The following is a 20,134-nucleotide window of genomic DNA, read 5'->3' as shown; positions in this document are numbered from 1 at the left end:
CTGGCCTTACCAAAAGACCTACACCCACACAGTATGTCATATGCCGTAAAAGCGAGGCTGCCCCGTCGCACGCTAGAAGTGCGATCGTGAAACAAAGCGTGATGGCGATGATTGGGAGAAGGGGAATGACGGGAAGGCGCCAAGTCGATAACGCCAATCCACAGTCCCATGGGAGCTCCTCACCCTCTCCCTCGTCCACCTTTAGTGGCAATGGTTTCTTCCATTACACAAGCAAGCACACATCCATCCATCTATCCATACATACATAACGCGCGAACATTGCCCCCGGGAGATCCCGGGATCGATACCCGTTACGGTCAAAAATCCTTCCGATGGTGGAAGGCATTGCGCCCCTAGTTGATGGACGGTGGTGACCTGGGATAAAGTCAGCCTGCGAGCCGACCAGGAATGGAGTTGGGCCGATGTCGACCCGGCAGATTCCGCTGGATGCTGGTGGTGAGTGCGGAACCTGAGCGATCCACTGAGAAGTTGACTAGGGTGACTGGATGAGGGTGACCCGAAATACCGGGGAAGGCAGGGTTTCGCAGGGTAGCTGCCACGGGCGAAGGTATACCCCCCTGTTTCACACATCATACACACACGCACAAACCGCAGGCACGGAGAACAACATAACAACTCGCCGGAGACAGACACTCCTATCTTTCACCGGTATCATACCCGACACAACAAACAAGTTCCCAGCGCCCTATAGGTAGCAATGATAGGGGTACTGCAACAAGGTTGGCAGTAGCAGGAGATGTAGTGTGCTAAACTATTACGCAGCCTCGGAATGAAGAAACAAGAGTTCCCTTTTCCCCCCGGTCGCACGTCCTGGCTTCGAACCCGCCGGCCCAGCACAGCAGCACCCCGAAACCCTCTTCACGCAAACCACTAATTAGCTCAATTAACGTTACCGATCCTTTCTTTCAACACACGTTTAACACACGCCGAAAACTGCTGCTGCATTGCTCAAAAGGAGATCAGAGCCCCAGTACCCCTACCTGCTGCAATATCATCACTAAAAAAAGGCTCTTCTCACCCGAACCACATAACCCAATAACCGCCAACCAACCAAGCAAGTACCCAAATAACCTCGTCCATGGCTCATGTCGTTCCATTCCTGTCGTGACGTCCCATTGCATCTTCGTCTCCCAGCCCCTCTGCTACCGCCCGACTGCTGCCGGTCCATCCTACAAGAGCCACAAGCCTGTAGCCTTAAGCCTACTCTGGCCAGAATTACACACCGTCCTTAGCCGCTAGCCCCCTTCCCCCTCCTCCTTAGCCGCTCCTCATTCCCACTTGGTGTCCTTTAGCGGCTGTGCCGCAGGCCCGTCACCACTTCCGCCGACGACGCCACCACTCATCCATTCGTCACTACCTTCCTCACGCTGCCTAGCTTTTCCCTTGCTCCCTCCCGCTCCCGACCCCGCGCCCACCTCCGCTGCTGCTGGTGCTCCGGGCTGCTGCTGCCGCCCCTGTCGCTGCAGCCGCCTGTATGCCGCGCGCAGATGCGCCTGGCAGGCCGCGGTGACCAGCACGAATAAAATCCCCATGCCTAGGGCCCGGAGCAGCCGCCGTATGGGGGAGAGGTACGCCACCATAACCCACCCCTCACCTCGCATCAGTGCCAGACCCGGGCTGTGAAGGCAGGACATGGTGGGGTGTGTGGCTAGGGGGGAGGGGGAGGCGGGGGAGAGGCAGTGGGATGCGGCGGCGGTGGCGGCCGCTAGCTCGCTGTCCTCCAGAGCTGCGAGCGCCAGTCGCCGCCACAAGGTCATGTAGACGGGTACCTTGACCAGGGCGACCACCACCGCGTCGCGGACGGAAAGCTTGGGGGAGGAGAGGGGCACAAGCGGGAAAGGGAAAAGTGACAAGGGGAGAGGGCGTCTCGAAGGATGCAGGAAACGAACGAAGGAGCGACAAGCGATACGGGCGGGGTCCCACTTATGATCTTAAGATTTGTCCTTATATTGTTTTAATGGATTCTTTCAATTCAATTCATCAATTCTTTTATCAGAAGAGTCATAAGAGGTTACTTTTATTTTTGTTCCAGACAACTGAATGTTGCCCGCGGCAAGGGTGCGCACACACATACACACACAGGCAGGGAGGGAGGCGAGGAAGCTCCTCCGCGTCTCTCCCCTCTCCCTCAAACCCACTTGCCACCGCATCCGCGTCTTTCTTTTACCTTTCCCCCCGACACCGCTCCCTTCCCCCGGCCCCCTCGCTCCCTGTTCTCCCCGGCGTCCCCCCCTCAAACACCCCTTTGCCAGTCCTTGCTCACCAGGCATGACCAGGGCACGATGACCGACTCAAATATGATCCCAGGCAGCCCCAACTCGTAGGAGGTGATACCCGGGGGGAAGGGGAAGCCAGCCAGTCCGATAAGGCCCTTCGTCACACAGTAGCACACATGACGGGGAACCTGCAGACAGACAGACAGGCAGACAGGTAGGCAGGCAGACGGACAAATGCAGCAGCAAGGCAAGGACAGAAAAAAACATTGCGGCCATCCTCCTCATCTCCCCCATCCTTCAGCCCCCGGGGCCGCCATACATGCTTGCCTTGGTAACCTCCGACAGGTGCAACCACTGTTGGTACGGCAGTACGAGCCGTGCCGCCGCCGTGAAGGCGCCGGTGGCGCATGCGATGAGCGTTACGACATTGGAGGGAGCCCAGAGGGCCTCCTCCCGCCCCCGGAACAGCAGTACGGCAAGTGACATCACATCTAGCAACATGCTGGGCAAGGGAGAGGCACGACATACCGAGAGAAAGGGAGGGAATGAATGTAAGAATGAATGAAAGAGGGAGGGCAAAACCGAGCACGAACAAACATAGACGAAGTCGTCAAAGAAAGACAGCAATTCCCGGGCGCCCTGTCCCGTGTGCTCCCGAGGGGGCAGGGGTACCCGGGAGGAAGCCGCCTCATATGAGCCGCCTCATGACTCGCTCCATAAAAATGACATTCCCTCCACCATTTCTGTTCAGCCCATGCATAATAATATAGGCAGGCGGATGGCAGAGGTTAAGGCCTGACTTCTGCTCCCGGAGTGCCCGGGTTCAAATCCGCCTGCCTATATTATTTAGCCCATGCATAATAAGGCCCCAACGGTGTTTAATTCTAGATCAGCATCGTCATGTATGCAATCGTCTCAGAAGCCGCCCACTCTGTAACAATTAATCAATCAATAATTAATCAGTAAGGCCCCACTTACATGAGCCAGATCTGCCGTGATCCGTACTCCTGCTGAAACGCCCGAAAAGACTCCCGCTCCCGCCGACAAGCCTCACTTAGCTCCGGATCACCACCAGCAGCAGCAGCAGCACTACCTGCATCACCAGCACCACCACACGGGGGCCGCTGCTGCGCTCCAGGGGGACCCGACCTGCCGCTCCCAACAGCCCGCACCAGCTGCCGCAGGGGCAGCGGCACCACCGGGAGCTGTAGCGCCAGCTGCTGCAGTAGCAAGGATCCCCTGGGGCCCGCGGCCCCGGTCACCCGGACTCCCCGGCCGCCGGGGGCAGGGGAGGTGGCGGCCGCGGCCGCCGTCATCTGCAACCGCGGCCGCCGCCGGAGCAGTTGCGTTTGTTGCGTTTGCTGCTGCGCAATGCTGGTGGCGTTGCTGCCAGGGGCTGCTGCGGTAGGAGCGGGTGCGGATGGCGGGGCCTGGAGTCCGGTGCCGATCATGCCGCCTTGCGTAGGTATGATGATGCCGTGCTTTGCAAAGTCCGCCTGCACACACAGCCACGTCACGTGCTGTCGGTATCATTCAATCCGCGGAAGTGCGCTGGGCGACTTTAATGCCACACCTACGATTTCTAATAATCCATGGCCCCGGGGCTTTAACAGGACGGACACCCCCGCATTCGTGTTGCACTTGTAACATACGGCATCCGCCACTCATGCTCCCTGTTGACAACCTCAGAGGCATGCAGCTATCGCTTCAGCTATTTTGCATCTGGCAACGGTGAAGTTGCGCACGTGACATCATCCCAACCATGAAGTCTCTCTAAACCCTTAGACACCCGACACACTTTGGAGGCCATCTGTATGGATACAGAATTTCTTTGGTTTCTTTTGATCATCATCGTCATCATCATCATCATCATCATCATCGTCATCACCATCACCATATCAGCAGCAGCCAGCATCAACACCAGCAGGTAATTACAACAGCAATCAAGGAACAAGAGAGAATGCTGACATGGAAGTCCCAGATCCCCAAGTCCCGCTTCGGCCGCGCGTATTTTTCCTCATGAAAACTGAGCTGCAAGAACGACATGTGCATCTCGCTCCCACCTTCAAAGATGCCGCAGTGGCCCGCCATCCGCACACCTCCGCGTACCACAGCAGGTGCCGGCCCAGAGCCACCAGCCGCTCGTCCAACCTGCCGGCCCCAGCCACCTGCCCCGCCATCACCGACGGTCCTGAGTTCGCGAATGGCATTAGTTGTGATTGTTGCGGTTGAGTTGGTTGGGTTGGTTGACGAGGCGGTTGGAGGGCCACGTGGTGGAGCCAAGTGCCCAGGTCCAGCAGCAGGTCATCCAGTTCCGAGGGACTGCCCTCCCAGCGCTCAGCTACGGCCTGCATACCGGAGGTACGGGTATGGGGCGAGGTGGGCCCAGACACGTAAAAATAGCGGGGGGGGGGAGGAAATGATGATATGCAAGAAAGAACTGCAGAAGAAAAAAAGAAAGGGTCAACTGCCCCCCCGACGTCTCCAAAGCACCCATGGTCGCAGCAGTACCCTTGGCGAATAAAGAACAAGTAGGGGAAGACTTTGTTTTCCATCCCCCTTTAGGGGAAGAAGAACTAAAGGGGAAGACGGGGAACACCTTCTTCCCCTAAGGGGGCCGCAGGGGATCCGGGGCAGCCAGGGGAAGCCTCAGATGGAGGACGGGACGGGAGAACCGATTGGGAGCTTCATCAGATGCTGTATCCATCCAGGAGGGCGTATCACGGGGATTTTCTGACATCCGCCGATCGGTACTTCTCTGTAGTAGTCGCGGTACCACAACAATTGGCATCGAGACAAGAGGCCCCCGGCAACCCGCCCTCCATTCTAGGCCCCAGCCAAGCTCTTCTTCCCCCCGTAAAGTGCCCGGTCATCTTTCCCCCTTTTTTTCAGCACCACTGTGACTCGGATCCCTATCCGTCCTGCCTGAGCCCACACCCAGCCCACGTGCCTGCAGCTCCATTGCCGTGTCCGGGTCCTCCACCGCCACCAGGGGCACCGCACGGGGGGCTCCGGAACCGCCGATACCACCTCCGCGTACGTCCGCCAGAAGCAGGCCGGGGGACTGGAGGCGTTTGGGCCGGGGGAAAAGGGTGTAGGGGGAAATGAGTCCAGGGTTGGGGATGCGGGGATAAGTGTGACGAAGGAAACAATTCTCGAATGACCAAGTCCAGCCAACCTACCGGAGGCCGGCAGTGACGAGGTTGGGGTGGAGATGGGGGGCGGGGGGGAATATATCCATAATATATATAGCAAACAAAGCAGGAAATTAACTACCGAGACGTCCCGAGGATCAACTGCCTTGTCTAAAGAAAATGGGGGATAGGAGAGATGTGGGATGGGGTTTTAAATGCAAAAATGGGAACCTAAACAATTGCGCCCGGGGAGAGAGCGGGGTGTTGCAGTTCTTTACCACATTCACCTGCCTGCTTATTGCAGCTAGTTCCAAGGCAATACACTTCTTACAAGGTAACATACGGAGACACACCAACAAATGCCACCACCTACATGGAAGCGTTAGGATACTACATACGAGGTTTCCTACACACCTGGGGTGGATCCAGAAGCTCCAAGCCGTACACCTCGTACCACATCCATGCAGTCGCTTCCCGCACCCGCCCAACCTCGCCGTGGCGACTGCCCGTGTCGATATCGCTGCTGGTATCTTCCCTGGAGTCCACCTCGCCCCCTGTAAGGCCGCCTCCACCGCCGCCGCCAACACCTGCAGCTCCCAGTCCTAGGCCCACAGACAGCCCAGCGCCGCTGAAAGCAGAAGACGCCATCAGCGGTACGGCGGCGATAGGGCCGGCGCTACCAACTTGCATAGGCAGCTCCGAAGCTGCCGCCGTTGAAATGGCAGGCAGCCGAACGGCACGCAGCGGCAGGTACTCCCCCCGGGCGCGCATCGTGAACTCCAGATCCGCCACAGGGAGGGCACCGGGATGAACAGGTACGGGAGGAACGGCCGCGGCCGCTGCCGCTGCCACCGCAGGAAGACCGCCTACCCTGCGTACGGTCGCTGAGAAGCGCGTGCTATTTCCGCCGCTGTTGCCCCCAGTAGCTTCACCAATGCTAACATCAGCTGTGGCCGCAGTGTTCGCCCAACCTGCTGCTGCTGCTACTGCAGCTACCGCTTCTGGTCGCACTGCTACTGCCGCTGCTGCGGTGGCAGCAGCTAGGGGAGCTGTGACAAAGACACGTGGGTTGAGGGAGACAATGCCCGGGGCCGTGGGATCTCTGGAGGCCCCCAATACGAGGGCCTGGCGACTGATGGCCCCCGCCATGCCGGGAGGCAGTGACGGCGGTGGCGGCACAGGTGCTGCTGACGGTGGCGACGGCGACTGTTGCTGCAGCTGTTGTTCGTGCTGCTGAAGTTGTTGCAGTTGCTGCAGCAGTACCTGTTGCTGCAGCTGCTGTAGTAAGCTGGTGGTGGCGATGGCTCCTCCGCCAGTACCGGTCGCGGCGAGCCCCAGCGCGGCAGGGCTGAGGGGCTCGATGCCTCCACCTCCGCCTCCGCCGCCAGCTCCGCCGCCTCCACGCCTGAATGACGACAGCGCATAACGGTGGTGCAGCGGCTTGGAGGGGAGGACGGGAGAAGAACTAGCAGGGGAGAAGAACTAGCAGGGGAGAAGAACGAAATTCATTCGACTCTTTAGACGCCTGGCTCATGGCAGGTCCTCTTCCTCACGTTTCCCCCCCGCCCCCCCGTCCACGTCCTCACCTGCCGCCACCAGCCCCAATCGGCCCCTCCTTGCTGCTCGCCTCTCCACCAGAGCCGCCACTGCTCAGCCCTGACGCAATCACATCGACAGGATCGCCGTACTCCAGATCCAGATCCAGGCCAGAAGCCAGGTCGTTTGTGGATTCAGCAGAACCATCTGTACGATACAGCCTCAGCGCACGAATCACGGCACCTAGATCCAAATCTGCGCCGGCACCACCGCTGTTATGGAGATTATTATTGTTGTTATTATTGTTATCATTATTACCACCATTGCTGCCGAAGCCGCCGTTGCCGCTGCCCTGCGAATGCCCATAGCCCTGCCCGGCGGTTACGGTGGGCCCACCACACCAGCCCGGTACAGGTGACAGACTTGTACATGCAGCGGCGGCATTGCCGCGACTGCCGCTGCCAACGGCGTCTCCAGGGGGGGCCGCCAAGAGGGATACCGGCACCGGGATCACACCCGGGGCCGGCTGCTGCTCCTGCTCCTGCTGCTGTAGCGGCTGTATGAGTCGCTGGGCAAGCAGGGCCTGCCGCTGTTGCTGCTGGCGCTGCAGCTGCGAGGGCGTGTTGGGAGCCGACCAGAAGGGCGGCTGCGCGGGCGGGCGCGCCTGCAGGGCCCCCGGGAGCGGGCCGCTGTCCCGACCACGAGCTCGCTCCAGCGGAAGCGAATCAGCACCCTCGGAGGACTCGGCACCCTCGCTGGACTTGCACTCACCCCAATCTGCGCAATCAGAAAGCGGCACCCACAAGGGCACACAGGTGAGAGGGACCAACCGAACGTGGCCAGGCAATCCGCAGTCCGGAAACAGGGGAACCCCTGCCCCTGATGCATCGAAACTCGATGTCCACCGAAACCGTCGGATCCTCGCAACACACCAGCACCCTCCCAAGCCACGGTTCGTGTGGCCTCCCTAAGACTACTTCCCCCCCTTTCTATTGGTCAGTTCTGCTTCTTGTACACTCTTTCCTTGGCAGCAGCTCCACCCGTTCAGGGTTCGTCTTTTCCCCTTCCCATTCCCCATCCTCAGACCCTCAAGAACCCCCTCCCCCTCCCCCGCCGCCGCTCACGACTTTACCAGCCAGCCAGCCGCAACCTTATCCACGTGCTTCCGCTCCCAGACTTACACACCACCTAACAGCCCCTAGCATGAGACGACCCTCACCGGCAGAGTCCAGCACCACCACCTAACAGCCCCTAGCATGAGACGACCCTCACCGGCAGAGTCCAGCACCACCACCTAACAGCCCCTAGCATGAGACGACCCTCACCGGCAGAGTCCAGCACCACCACCTAACAGCCCCTAGCATGAGACGACCGGCAGACCCCTCACCGGCAGAGTCCAGCACCAGTTCAATGCAGCCCGACCGCACATACACCCCGATAAGCTGCTGCCCCGCAGCAGATGCGACGTGCTCCAGCCGCTGCGTGAAGCCGCTCTGCAGCTGGTCCGGCTGGGCGCCCTGCACCTTGATGTGGGTCGTCATGATGCGCACACGCGGCACATAGGCAGGCCGCCGTGCCTGCACAGCAGCCACGGCCGCCGCGTTGGAAACGGTGCTATTCGGAGCCCCATTACCCAAAGACCATAATTGCTGTAGCCCGTCGTTGTGGTGGCGTTGTTGTTGGTGGCGTTGGCGGATATGATAAGGCTGCGAGGCTAGCTGGGCGTTTGTGTCCTGTTGGCTAGGTCTTATAGGGTATCGTCCGGTCTCATGAACCCCAGGAAGGATCTGGGTGTGGGAGTCTGGAGTGGGGTGAAGACGTGGTGGTGAATGCACGGGTGCAGGCTGGGAAGTGGAGACTGGGTATGGCGCGAGCTGCTGCCGGTGTTGGTGCTGGTGCGGGAAAGCGTGTTGGGGTGCCTGCGAAGACAGGGACCGCAGCAAGCGGTACGCCCGGTGGTGGTCCCGGCCCGGCGCGCCGTCGTCACTGCTGTCGTCCATACGACCGGCCGCCGCCGCCGCCGCAGCAGCAGCAGCAGCGGCAAACACGGCGGCTGGAGCCACTGCGTCGCGCGTCAAGTCGACGCTGATCCCCGCCGCGTTAGGGACAGGTCCGGAGGCCACATACGACGGCACGGACACCGCCGCAGCGGTGGCACCGCTGTTGCTGCCTGCTGCCGCGGCCTCAACCTCCCCCCCGGCGCCAGACACCGCCACTGACCGCGTCACCACGCGCATTTGCTGATCCAGTCTGGCAATATCAACCCTGGAGCTGCCGCCGCTGCGGGACCCGCTGCCACCATGGCCCGCTGCCACCATAGCACCAGAGCCGACACCCCCGCCAGCATCCTCGCTGCCCTCCTGAGAGACAATCGCCTCGCACCCCTCCATAAGGCCCATATACCCCTCCGTAAAACTCTCCAAGTCTCTCCACACGGCACCTGAGCCTAAGGAGCTGCTGATTTCAACATGAGCTGAGGGGCCCGGTACTGGAGGCAACGGCAACACACCCTCGGTCACCTCCCGCTCCGCATCTTCCGGTGCTGCCGCGACTTCCTCCAATGGACAGACGGAACCCAGGGCTGCAGTCACAGCCTTAGGCGTACTGTACCGCGCTGGTTTATTTCCGCCGCTGTCGTGGCCGACTTCGCCGCCGTGATTGGGTAGGCTATCGCTGTCCGGCCATTCCCTTGGACCGCCGCTGTCAGCAACCACATCATCAGCACTGATAGGGACGTCCTGGTAATCAGCAGCCGTGTCTGCCGCTGAAGGCAGGAGCCCCCTCACTGCTGCAGGGAGCTGCTTGCCCGCCACATGGGGCTGCTGTCCGGTGGCAGCATCATTAAGCACGGGCCCGGAAGCCCCACCAGCAGCCAGCGGCCCCACCATACTGATGCCGCCGGTTCCAATGTCGCTATGGAGGCGGCCTCGATCGTCATCACCGCCAACGCAATCCTCTTGAGCCATTCCGTCGAGCTTACCAGCTCCAGCTGCCGAAGTGGAGCTGCCGGCGGCATCAGCGCCGGCCCTGCTCACTTCTGCATTATCGGCATCACACTCCGCCGGGTCCTCCTCCTCCTGCGTGCAGGGTGGGCCCCAGGGCGTGTGCGCATGCCGCCGCGCTGCGACCATAACCACGGCTGCGACATCAGAATCTGAACGCGCCGAGCCCCGCCATCGCTCAAGCAACAGCGTAGCGATAGTGCATGCCGCACTCATGAGCAGCTGGGCCGTCAGACAAGTCCCGAGATAGTAGGATGACGCGCCGCTGTGTGCCGCGGCATTTGGGTTGCTGATAACCCAGGTCCCAGGTGACGCAGCGGCGGCAAGGGCGTCGTCGTGCGCTGGAACCGTGAAAGCGGCGCTGCTGGCGCCTGACAGGGAGGAGGGGGCTCCGCCGCTGCAGAGATCCGTGCCCTCTGCGCAAAAAGTCGCGGCGGCTGTAGCTGCAGCTGTGGTGGCTGCGAGGTGGCCGTACCTCCACCAAATGGCTGTAACCAGCATCATGTTGGTCGCGCCATAGATGCACTCTGAGACGGGGTTTACCTGCGACGGAAAGCACATAAAATATGCAAGGTCATTAGGTGCCTCATGAAAAGACCAACGCTAGAGTGGATAAAATTGACTTTCACCCTCAATCCAGGAGTACGGAAGGAGAGGAGTGATGAAATGCGATAGGGGTGGATCAGCCGCAGCCATCCCAAGGCCGGGGTTATCAGCGCATGGCAGTTCGACAGGCGAAGAAAACAATGGGGTTTTCGGATCAGAAAGCAGGGAGTGGAGTTTTCCAGCAGGTGTAGCGCTTGGCAGTGGAAGATGTGACGCGGACAACAGGGGCCTTGTGTTCCAGCATACAGCATCCGCACCTCAGCGTTGGCGGTGCCGGGCAGGTGGATGGAACTCACCGGGAAGACGAGGTTGGATAGGAAGTCCAGTGCGGGATGCGTGGTCAGGTACCACTGCCCGGCAGCAGAGGGCGCAACGCCTAGGTAACTGACCGCTAACAGGTAGCTCAGCGGTATCACACGATGCAGCTGACTCAGGAGCGAGGTTACGAAAAACTGGAACATTTTCGCAGGGAGGGTCAACCTCGCAGCCAGCCTGAGAACCACGGACATCAACTGAAAACTGGCCCAACGGTCGCTCGGTCCAAGGCGAAGCATGTCATGGTATACACCAACAATGTTGCGCACAAGATACAGAGCACGCCTTGCGCCACCCGCTTCGCATGGGTAATGCTTCAGCACTTGGGAATCCGGAGGCAGAGAATGAGGTTGTCGCGAGCAGTAGGGCTTCGCATGTTGTGAATACCTGTGTATGCCAGCAGCCCAGAATCAGCTGAGCGGGTTGCGCCAACAACACAGAATGAAGGGCCGCTTACCCTAGCGCCGCAAGGAATAAGACGATGTACTCTATGAACAGCAATTGCATCATGCGACCCCGTTTTCGCCCTGTACCGGCGACTCTGACAGGCTGACATCTTTCATCAGCAGGTTGTTCTCTCCTGTGCCGAGCTCCAGGCATTCGATGCCACATCAAAGCAACTCGAAAGGAAGGACTTCCTGCTGGATTTGACCGACAACCAGGTGCCCACGTCGCCGTCCAAGCCTACCTTCTCGCGCTGTGATTTACAGAATGTCCCCCATAAAATGCCTTAATCCAACATCACCTTCACCGGCCTCTCAGTGCGATACTTCGGGGATCAAGACTTTCCCAAGCGTACCCGTACGGGAAAGCCTTGGTTTCATATCTGAACATTACTTATGGTTTAGTCTGTTACATTCCATTAAAAAAATTGAAGTTGAAATCTATGCATTAGGCGTTATTTAATCTTTCCGATAGCCCTTCCATTAGAGCTGCCGGACTCGTTTCGCTTGAGGATAGGTAGTCCTTATCACCTGTTCGACAGCCAAGCAGTTTATACGAATCTAAGAACCTGGTACCATGCACGCCTTTGACGCCGCTTTCTGATAATGTAGTCTGTTTGCGTTCCCCAGCGTTGCGGACAGAGTACTTGCTCCAGCTTGCCTTTTCGATCCAGTCTTCATCGGTGATTAGCTCTTTCACCAGCAGACGCTGCGCCAACGGAGCGGGTTGGGGGAGGTTGCCAAATGCGTAAGGCCGGCAGCGCCCGGAAGCGTCCAGCGGCGGGCATAAGGTGGGATGAGCAAAACCTCGAGGAGAACGAAGTTATCAAGGCAAGCATCAGTAAGGTATGTGCAAGTGAGCGCACACCACGGCCCTGTTTCGTGCTTTGTGCAGCAGCAGGGTCCCTTCGTTTCCGCGCATTTGCAATTATAGGCTGGACCAACTATCATACCTACCACGGATTGAGCGCTCACAATACATCATCGATGGGCATGTTTATGCTCGGGCTCCCGTAACCGGCCTTGCCGACACGACAATACAACGGGCAAACCAAGACAGGCATACCCTACACGCCCGCACCCCGCCGACACCCAACTTGATTCCGTTTCACCACACCTCGTAACACGTCTGTACTATGTGAGACTGGAAAAAATGCTGCACTTTGTTGAACGGCACGGGGCGGTAACCCAATCTTGCCTATCCTTGCTTCACTGGCCCCCTGGTCGTGGGTACTTTACCAGCACTTTTAATTCGTTGGCCTTCTGCCATGCCCTGGCCCTGCTGTCCGGTTCTACTGTCTCACAGACGAAGATCGACGAGCCGAAGACGCCCTATCATGGGCCGCTAGGTGAACAGCACATGGAGGATGCAGACGACGGTTTGCAACCCCTAGAGCTGGACAGCCATCACCAGCAGCTACCGTACTCACTTGGAGGCAACCCTGCAGCTGTTGGAGAGAGCGAATCTGCAAGCAGCAGTGGGTTGCTTGGTGCTTTGGTTCCAAATAAGCGATACGTTCGATACAGTGCTGCTTGCTTCCAAAACCCTTCAACTAGACACGGGGGCCACAATCCCGCAGCCGAACAGCTTTAATGGTTTTAAGCTCAGCGGCTTTCTGCATGGGGCCTCCGCTCATGGGCGGAGGGCCTTTTACCGTCGGTCATTACGAACTGAAGTGAAACTTTCTAGCTATGACAAGAAGCACACCGGCATATGCGTGCGGTGTGCGCAGCGTGTACCACAGCATACCGTACATTTGCGTTCGTTGCCATGCCAATACGTCGCCTTCTTGCATGTGGATGGATGCTTGTCGTCTGCATTCAATTAGACAGGCATGTGCCATAGCCTGTCCAACCATTATTAGGAACGCGGCGTGTAGCGGCATAAGTTGCACATTAATAGTATCAGTCACACGGATATATGCATCCTGAACGAAATAACATACATACCACGTCATCGTCGGTACAATCATTTATTACCGGGCTCGGAATGAACCTGAACCCTCTTTCAGCTCGTCTGTCTGCTTGTGTCTACACATCAACCAACAGGGGCTATAACCTGTGCATCCTCAGCTGCCGTAGCGGAGGCGGCAGCAGGTCCGCAGCCTCCGCAAGCGGGAGCGGGAGGAGCTGCTGTTGCGACTGGTGCTGAAGGGGAGGATGGGCGGGACGCGTCCTGTGAAGCGGCTGGGCCCAGCGGACCGGCGGAACACAAGCACGGGCACGGACACGGGCATGGGCACCACGCGCACTTCGAGTCCTCCTCGATGCAGTCCACGGACCCCCCGGCCACGGAGCCATTAGAGAGCCGCTCGGGCTTCAGCTCCGATTCTGAACGCCGGGTGAGTGGTGGGTTGGCGGCGTCCCTCGTGTGTCATACACGCCTACAGCGGTGAAGGTGCAAAGGCAGGCAGAGACTCGAATGTACGTAAACAAGAATGCGAAGTTTTCAGTATGCAAATTATATTGTTGGTGGGGTCTTGGCGACAGTATTCCTGAACGCCGGGCGTCTGTAAAAGATGCCTGTCAGCAGCCAGCAGGGTAAGGGTCTCCCGAGGCCGGGGCAGGTACCGGGGGTCCGTCTTCTGTTCACAAGCAGGTGCTCAGAGGATAAGTTCAGAGGATGATATGTTGACGCGAGGGGGTGGAGTGGTTTCGCGAAATCGGGTGTCTATCTATATGTGTGCTGATGTCAGCCCAGGCCGTACCATGGGGTATCGAGGTCTAGGCAAGGCGTGCGAAGAGAGAGTCCCAGCGAACGGTCTGAATAATATATCTTCACAGATGTCCATACGTCCAGTGCGAAGGGAAAAACAGCGATAAGTGAAAAACAGCGATAAGTGGATGACAACGAGGAGGGATATTGGATTTCTCTTAAGATATCGTAGTGTGTAACTAACTGGATGAGTGGTGTTGTGCGGGGCCGACACCTGGCATGTCTTGTGGAGTAAGGGGATGTGCAGTTTGTCAGGATCCTCGTCCTCGTGGGGGCATTATGCCCCACAAACTGAGCGGATCAGGTTGTTGTGGCGCCGGATCATCCATCGGCCTCTTTGGTACTGTGCAAGTTCCGTTTCATTTCCGGCGCGTCTTTCCGGCTTCATTCTACTATGCAGGCTTCGCTTACCGGTGGCAGCGACGGTGATCAGAACTGCGACGAGGCACGCCGAAAGTTTGAGCAGGTAGGCACAATGCGTGCCTCGGAAGGGTTGCTAGTGCAACGTCGTTAGGGAGATATGTAAGGGTCTCAGCGGTGCCGAGCTCGTGCTGCGGGCTCCCAGGGATTATAGTTGGTAAGTAGTAATCGCCGACCCATAAGTAGTAGGTAAGTATTATCCCCGATTATAGTTGGTAAGTAATAATCGCCGACCCATAATACGTGTTCTTATGGACATGCACCAGCCACCATAGGGCGGATGTCTGTGCAAAGCATGGTGCACGCACTATGCAAACGTTGGCTTACTTTACTGTTGTTACCGTACTCGCCTTTGTCTGGTGTACGCCAGATTGCCAAGCAGTGCTTCATTAGACTGAAACAGTGTCATGGAGCATACAGCCCGATGATGCACGTGTCGCACGATTCGTGGCCATGCATGGCGCCAAAGTGTCGCCATGAACAACTTGATATATGCGGATTTCCATATCTGTGCGCAGCTATGCGCTTTATTTTACACAGGGCAGCGGCCACGTCAGGTTGGTGGCTATTTTAGGTATTAAGTGCTCTAGCAGGGTGAAGCGTGCCTTGGAAAAGTAGTAGATTATGTAGGTTGACGTGGTCCGCTTTCTTGACCGCGTGGACCGGTTTAACGTCAGTTTCAGCCGCTGGCTACCACTTTACCCGATGCTCACGTTCATTATCCTCACTGACGCCTCACTTGTGCGCTGTTCTTGTCTCTTCGATGATGGGTCTCCACCCGATTTCCTATCTTCTGTAGAGGCGTAAGGCGCATTACAACATGCGGGCTGCTCTCCGCCGCGCACGGCTGCTGCTACACGAGGATGGCGAGGGTGATTCCGTTGCTGGCGAGGGTGATTCCGATGAAGCAAAGCAGGAGGAGGGCGGGGTGGGTTCCGATTGTACAGCGACGAGCGAGGGGACCTCCGATGTCATGATGGAGGACGTGGGGAAGCAGGTCCGCAATACTACTTACAATACATGACCTAATCATGAAGCCAGTAGGCGGACAAATCGGTTCTGGAAATTGTGGTTCAAGTGTGCCCGAGCTGGGAGTATTGCTTCTGCTTCAGTCCTGGATCCAGGATCTGGGAACCGTCTGTTCCGGAACAGACGGTTCCCAGAAATGTGGAAAGAAGGCCTTTGGTAATATTACTATGACTCGGTGGATATCCACATAAACAGGGCATTCGAGCATTGCACTCGGCGTTCGTTCGTCCTCCATCCACGGGTGTCTACGTGGCACCGGTTGTCTGCCTGCAAGCTGTTCACCTATGACGGGCAAGTGATGGGTTTGCAGTACCTCTGCATGCTATATGCATACAATTGCATGCCAAAGACTTTTGTGACAAGGTCGGTTGCAGGTAAGGTAGCAGGTAGTCGATTGCAGGTGTATGGACAGCCTGCCTCGTTAAATGGAATTCACTGTGGAGCTGCTACTAAATGGACAAATAGGGTAACAGGTGCTGTGTAGTCAGGAGTCATCCCAGGAGTGGACGCCGTGGCGATGTTTGATATGTGCAAGCCGCGGCATGCACATGGCCATAGCATGTGCCCAGTTGGCAAGTACATGCAGTGCAAGGGTCTTAGCCTTATCCTGACCTTCCTGGTCGTGAGTTCTAGGCCCACCTTGGGGTGTCCTGTCTATTAGACACCTCTTCAAGGCTTGCCGGTCCCATCCTCCACGGAGTTCCTTGGATTAGGACCTGTCCATTGCGTACCTGAATCATTTGTAGTATATATCTCTGCTATCTCTGGGGTAATCATTGGTCGAATGTACCTGTCGTGGGAGGCAGAAAAGCCAATCCCTAAAGAAGACGATTTGCAATAGCAATATCGCAGGTTCCATCTTCAACCTTGATCAAGACAAAATGTTAAAGGGTGAGCGGCTTGGATATGGCAGCGCTTCAGCAAGGTTTAGTCCACCCCCAAGCCCCGTTTGTGGCCATGAGTGACGGAAACGTGCACGGTACAAACTAAAGGCCTAAAGATAGGTCGCCTTGACCTTCAAAACTAAGCACATGCAAACAGAGGGAACGGTGGACGATGCAAATGGATACATCGTTCGATCGTCTCCCTGCTGTGTATTTATGTCTTTGCATCTATTAGCACGCGACGGAGCACTTAAAATTTCACTGTGCCAGAGCGTTCGTGCCTTCCTGCTGGGTGTTGCTGGCATAAGTGACACAGCACGCGATCCCTAAGTCTAACACCCCGACCTGCAGTCCACACATCTACAGTTTGGTCCAGTCCATCTACGAGTAAGGTGAACAGGGCACATGCATGAACGAAAGTCCAAGAACGGAAACACAGAGAGGGCTCCTCGTAGTGATCGTCAAGTGGGCGCTCCACTTCGAGATCATCCTCCTCCGCCCCAGCCATCTTTTGCACCAGCCGAGAATCGAACTCGGGTCTGGTCCGTGGCAAGGACCTATGCTACCACTATACCACTGGTGCTCCATCAGACACACGTGCCATACATTCTCGAGACTCCTGTACACACCTGCAACAACACACAACAACACACGTACACAACACACAACAACACACGTACACACACAACAACAACATACACAAACACACAACAACACATACACACACAACAGCACACATGCACACAACAACACACATGCACACAACAACACACATACACACACAACAATAACAACAACAACAACACTATACACACACATTTGGACAAACTGGCATACCGGCCGCCCAGCCATCCCGGCCCCCGGATCGGCCTCTCAGCCTCCACATTAAAGCGGAGGTTGTGCCTCCCACACCAACGAAATCCAGTAACGAGTATGGTATATATCTGGTATACTGTATGTATGTGGCCGACCTAGCTGCATGGCCGTGTATATATGGGACCTATTCTATGCTTCAACACATGCTGCAACCAGTATGCGGCAGCGGACCCCATACCGCGCGCATGCAAAGTAGGGGTGCAGTGCAGTGGTGGGGCTGGATGGGCAGAAGGTCGTGTCAGGTCATGGGACCGCCAAGCCAATACACCCATGTCTACCCTTGATGCTGACCTCCCCCCGCCGCAGCTTGCTGCTCAACTACCTAGTAAAACCAAACATGCATGGTGCCTTTTCAGTTGTGGCTACGTCTGGGCTGGAAAAATGAGCAGTGGTACCTTATTACGGGCAGCGGGGGGAAACACCTATAGCACAAATCATGGAGTGCATATTGTGCGTGTATGATATGTGTGTATGCGTGTGTGTCTCTGCTGGATACGTATATTCCAATCCAACGAGTGTACGGCGCTCTCTTCAATCTTCATCATGGAGCTATGGAGGTGGCGCTAAAGCCTATGGTCGGTTACGATGGATGGAGAGCCGTACTTGCATTACTGCACTCGTTGACTGCGCTAATAACATCCTGGCACATGTAATCCTGTACGTGGCCAGCCATGCACACGCATATGACAATGGCGATACACATGCATGCAATCATACGTACATGTATGTTGTATTGCATTTCATTTGCAATCTCTCGCTCGTTCGCTGGTCTCCCTGCTGTGTATTTATGTCCTTGCGTATAATACGTGCACGTGACGGAGCACTGAGCAAAATTCACTGTGCCATAGCATTCGTACCTTCCCGCCTTGTGATATTGGCATACAGAAAGTTGCAAGGATGGGGGTCTGGCACTTAGTAGAGATCTGTTAGTCGAGGTGTACACATGGTTTATGTACTAAAATGCGCACGTTGCACTAGTGGGAACTTCTTATCCCTCTGCCATTGGGTGCAAGGAGGAGAAATGTGAAGGCAGAATCAACCGCCTTGGACTTGCCGTTTGTATGGCACATTACATTGTAGGTGGACGATGCTGTACAGCACATGTATGTTAACAACGTGGTTTATTCCTAGACATGACAAATCTGCTTTATTGGCCAGTAGCCTCCCACTCTATAGCAACAACAACAAAATATAGCAACGATAGTAGTAGGTAAAGGCTCATTTTGTTCAACGCAACTCATTTTGAAAAGCTCCACCATGATAGCTCGGTGCAACACATATAGCTATATGGCAGGCGGCTGGCAAAGGTTAAGGCCTGACTTCTGCTCCCAGTCGACCCAGGTTCAAATCCGCCTGCCGGCTCCTCGGGTGTTTGAGGAGTGATGAAATGGGAGGTGGCCCCCCATCATATGGACGGTGTAGAACGTGATAATATCAACTTGCGAGCTGACCAGGAACTAAGTTGATGCGCCGTTGATCCGCTAGAATTGGTTGGATGCTGGTGGTGAGTTGCCGAACCCAACGAATACATTCTGAAGTCGGATGGGGTGACGGATTAAGGTGCCCCTCTAGCAGGGGAGAGCAGGGACTGCCCCGGGAAAGGGGGCCGCTGGCGAAGTTAACCACCCTGTAACAACATACATATAGCTAATTGTATGTATACATCTAGATGTACTACATAGATCTCTGTAACACATACTCACACGCACTCCTCTGTAGCTTTCCTTCGTTCCTTCTCAGTCCCACATTTGTGTGTTGTACAATCTAGATACGTTTTACGATACGTGCAATACGAAATGTGTTGCAGGACGATGCATGCACCTCCGCCTGCTTCCTGCTTATATATCGCGATAGGAAACTTCAGGTAGTTAGAGGCGGCGCAAATTTACCATCTTCCTTTAATGTGGCAGTTGCAGTAGTTATAGTTGCCAGGCATGGACGTATGCGGGGTCAGGCAGGCCAAAGAACGTGTTGCGTGCCTTGCTCTGTGCCGTGCCTACCCCACATTTCTTCATCAATCATGAATCCCCTCCATATAAGTAGCTATATAGCATATATAGATCGATATTCCTTATAATTATAAGGCGAAATCAATGGATTCAATACCATCACAGCTCTCCCCCACGCCTATACTTGCCGAAAGACCTGCCGCGCCACTTGCGTGCAGCAGGAAAATCCTTATACCTCTCCTAATCCTTATACATATGCATGTACATGTATGCTCTCCTCCTGAATGTCAGCCAAAACAATATTTGCAGCTGCATGCATAACCACATTTAAATGTGCACGCACGCGCAATGCGTATGTATGTATGTATGTATATATGTATGTATGTATGTATGTATGTATGTATGTATGACGTTGATTACACTGTGGGCTGAAAAGCCGGGGGCCCAGGGCCGAAGCACAGCGCGGGGGGCGGGTGCATACGGCTGGTTAGTCTCATGCACTCCGCCCCCGGGTCAGGCCGCACGGGAAACGACGGCCGGCACGCAACAGCGCTTGTTTGGCGCTCCAACTAGACGGGATCTATGCCCGTTGGTCTCCTAACATAAACGAAGTCGCAACTGGGGGGCTCTTCCTGCCGACCGAACGAACCGAGCATCTCAGAGAGCTCGCTACCAGGACTTGGGCGACCGGGAGCCCGACGAGTCTTCCCGGGCTGGGGAGGTCACCAAGCTCAAAAATCCTCACGCAAAAAATGTATGTATGTATGTATGTATGTATGTATGTATGTATGTATGTATGTATGTATGTATGACGTTGATTACACTGTGGGCTGAAAAGCCGGGGGCCCAGGGCCGAAGCACAGCGCGGGGGGCGGGTGCATACGGCTGGTTAGTCTCATGCACTCCGCCCCCGGGTCAGGCCGCACGGGAAACGACGGCCGGCACGCAACAGCGCTTGTTTGGCGCTCCAACTAGACGGGATCTATG

At 56.4% G+C, this 20,134-nt stretch overlaps 2 protein-coding genes across 2 annotated transcripts; one reads left to right on the top strand and one right to left on the bottom strand.

Moving 5' to 3' along the window:
* Nucleotides 1-1,289: 1,289 nt before the first annotated feature.
* VOLCADRAFT_91468 (uncharacterized protein) lies at nucleotides 1,290-11,337 on the bottom strand (the record flags this gene model as incomplete). The annotated part of the gene is made up of 15 exons (XM_002950909.1): nucleotides 1,290-1,491; nucleotides 1,616-1,638; nucleotides 1,791-1,829; nucleotides 2,285-2,425; nucleotides 2,574-2,739; nucleotides 3,216-3,733; nucleotides 4,301-4,585; nucleotides 5,173-5,301; nucleotides 5,786-6,242; nucleotides 6,635-6,811; nucleotides 6,958-7,684; nucleotides 8,295-10,452; nucleotides 10,812-10,865; nucleotides 10,905-11,217; nucleotides 11,288-11,337. The coding sequence occupies 15 exons, from the start codon at nucleotides 11,335-11,337 to the stop codon at nucleotides 1,290-1,292; spliced, it is 5,439 nt and encodes a 1,812-aa protein (XP_002950955.1).
* Nucleotides 11,338-11,726: 389 nt separating this feature from the next.
* VOLCADRAFT_104928 (uncharacterized protein) lies at nucleotides 11,727-16,713 on the top strand (the record flags this gene model as incomplete). The annotated part of the gene is made up of 8 exons (XM_002951012.1): nucleotides 11,727-12,119; nucleotides 12,580-12,751; nucleotides 13,323-13,615; nucleotides 14,390-14,455; nucleotides 14,928-14,966; nucleotides 15,209-15,406; nucleotides 15,713-15,801; nucleotides 16,674-16,713. The coding sequence occupies exons 1-8, from the start codon at nucleotides 12,018-12,020 to the stop codon at nucleotides 16,711-16,713; spliced, it is 999 nt and encodes a 332-aa protein (XP_002951058.1). The 5' UTR covers nucleotides 11,727-12,017.
* Nucleotides 16,714-20,134: the final 3,421 nt, after the last annotated feature.

Source organism: Volvox carteri (genome assembly GCF_000143455.1).
Source record: "Volvox carteri f. nagariensis unplaced genomic scaffold VOLCAscaffold_21, whole genome shotgun sequence".
Classification (NCBI taxonomy): domain Eukaryota; kingdom Viridiplantae; phylum Chlorophyta; class Chlorophyceae; order Chlamydomonadales; family Volvocaceae; genus Volvox; species Volvox carteri.
This window is presented reverse-complemented; position numbering and strand designations above follow the sequence as displayed.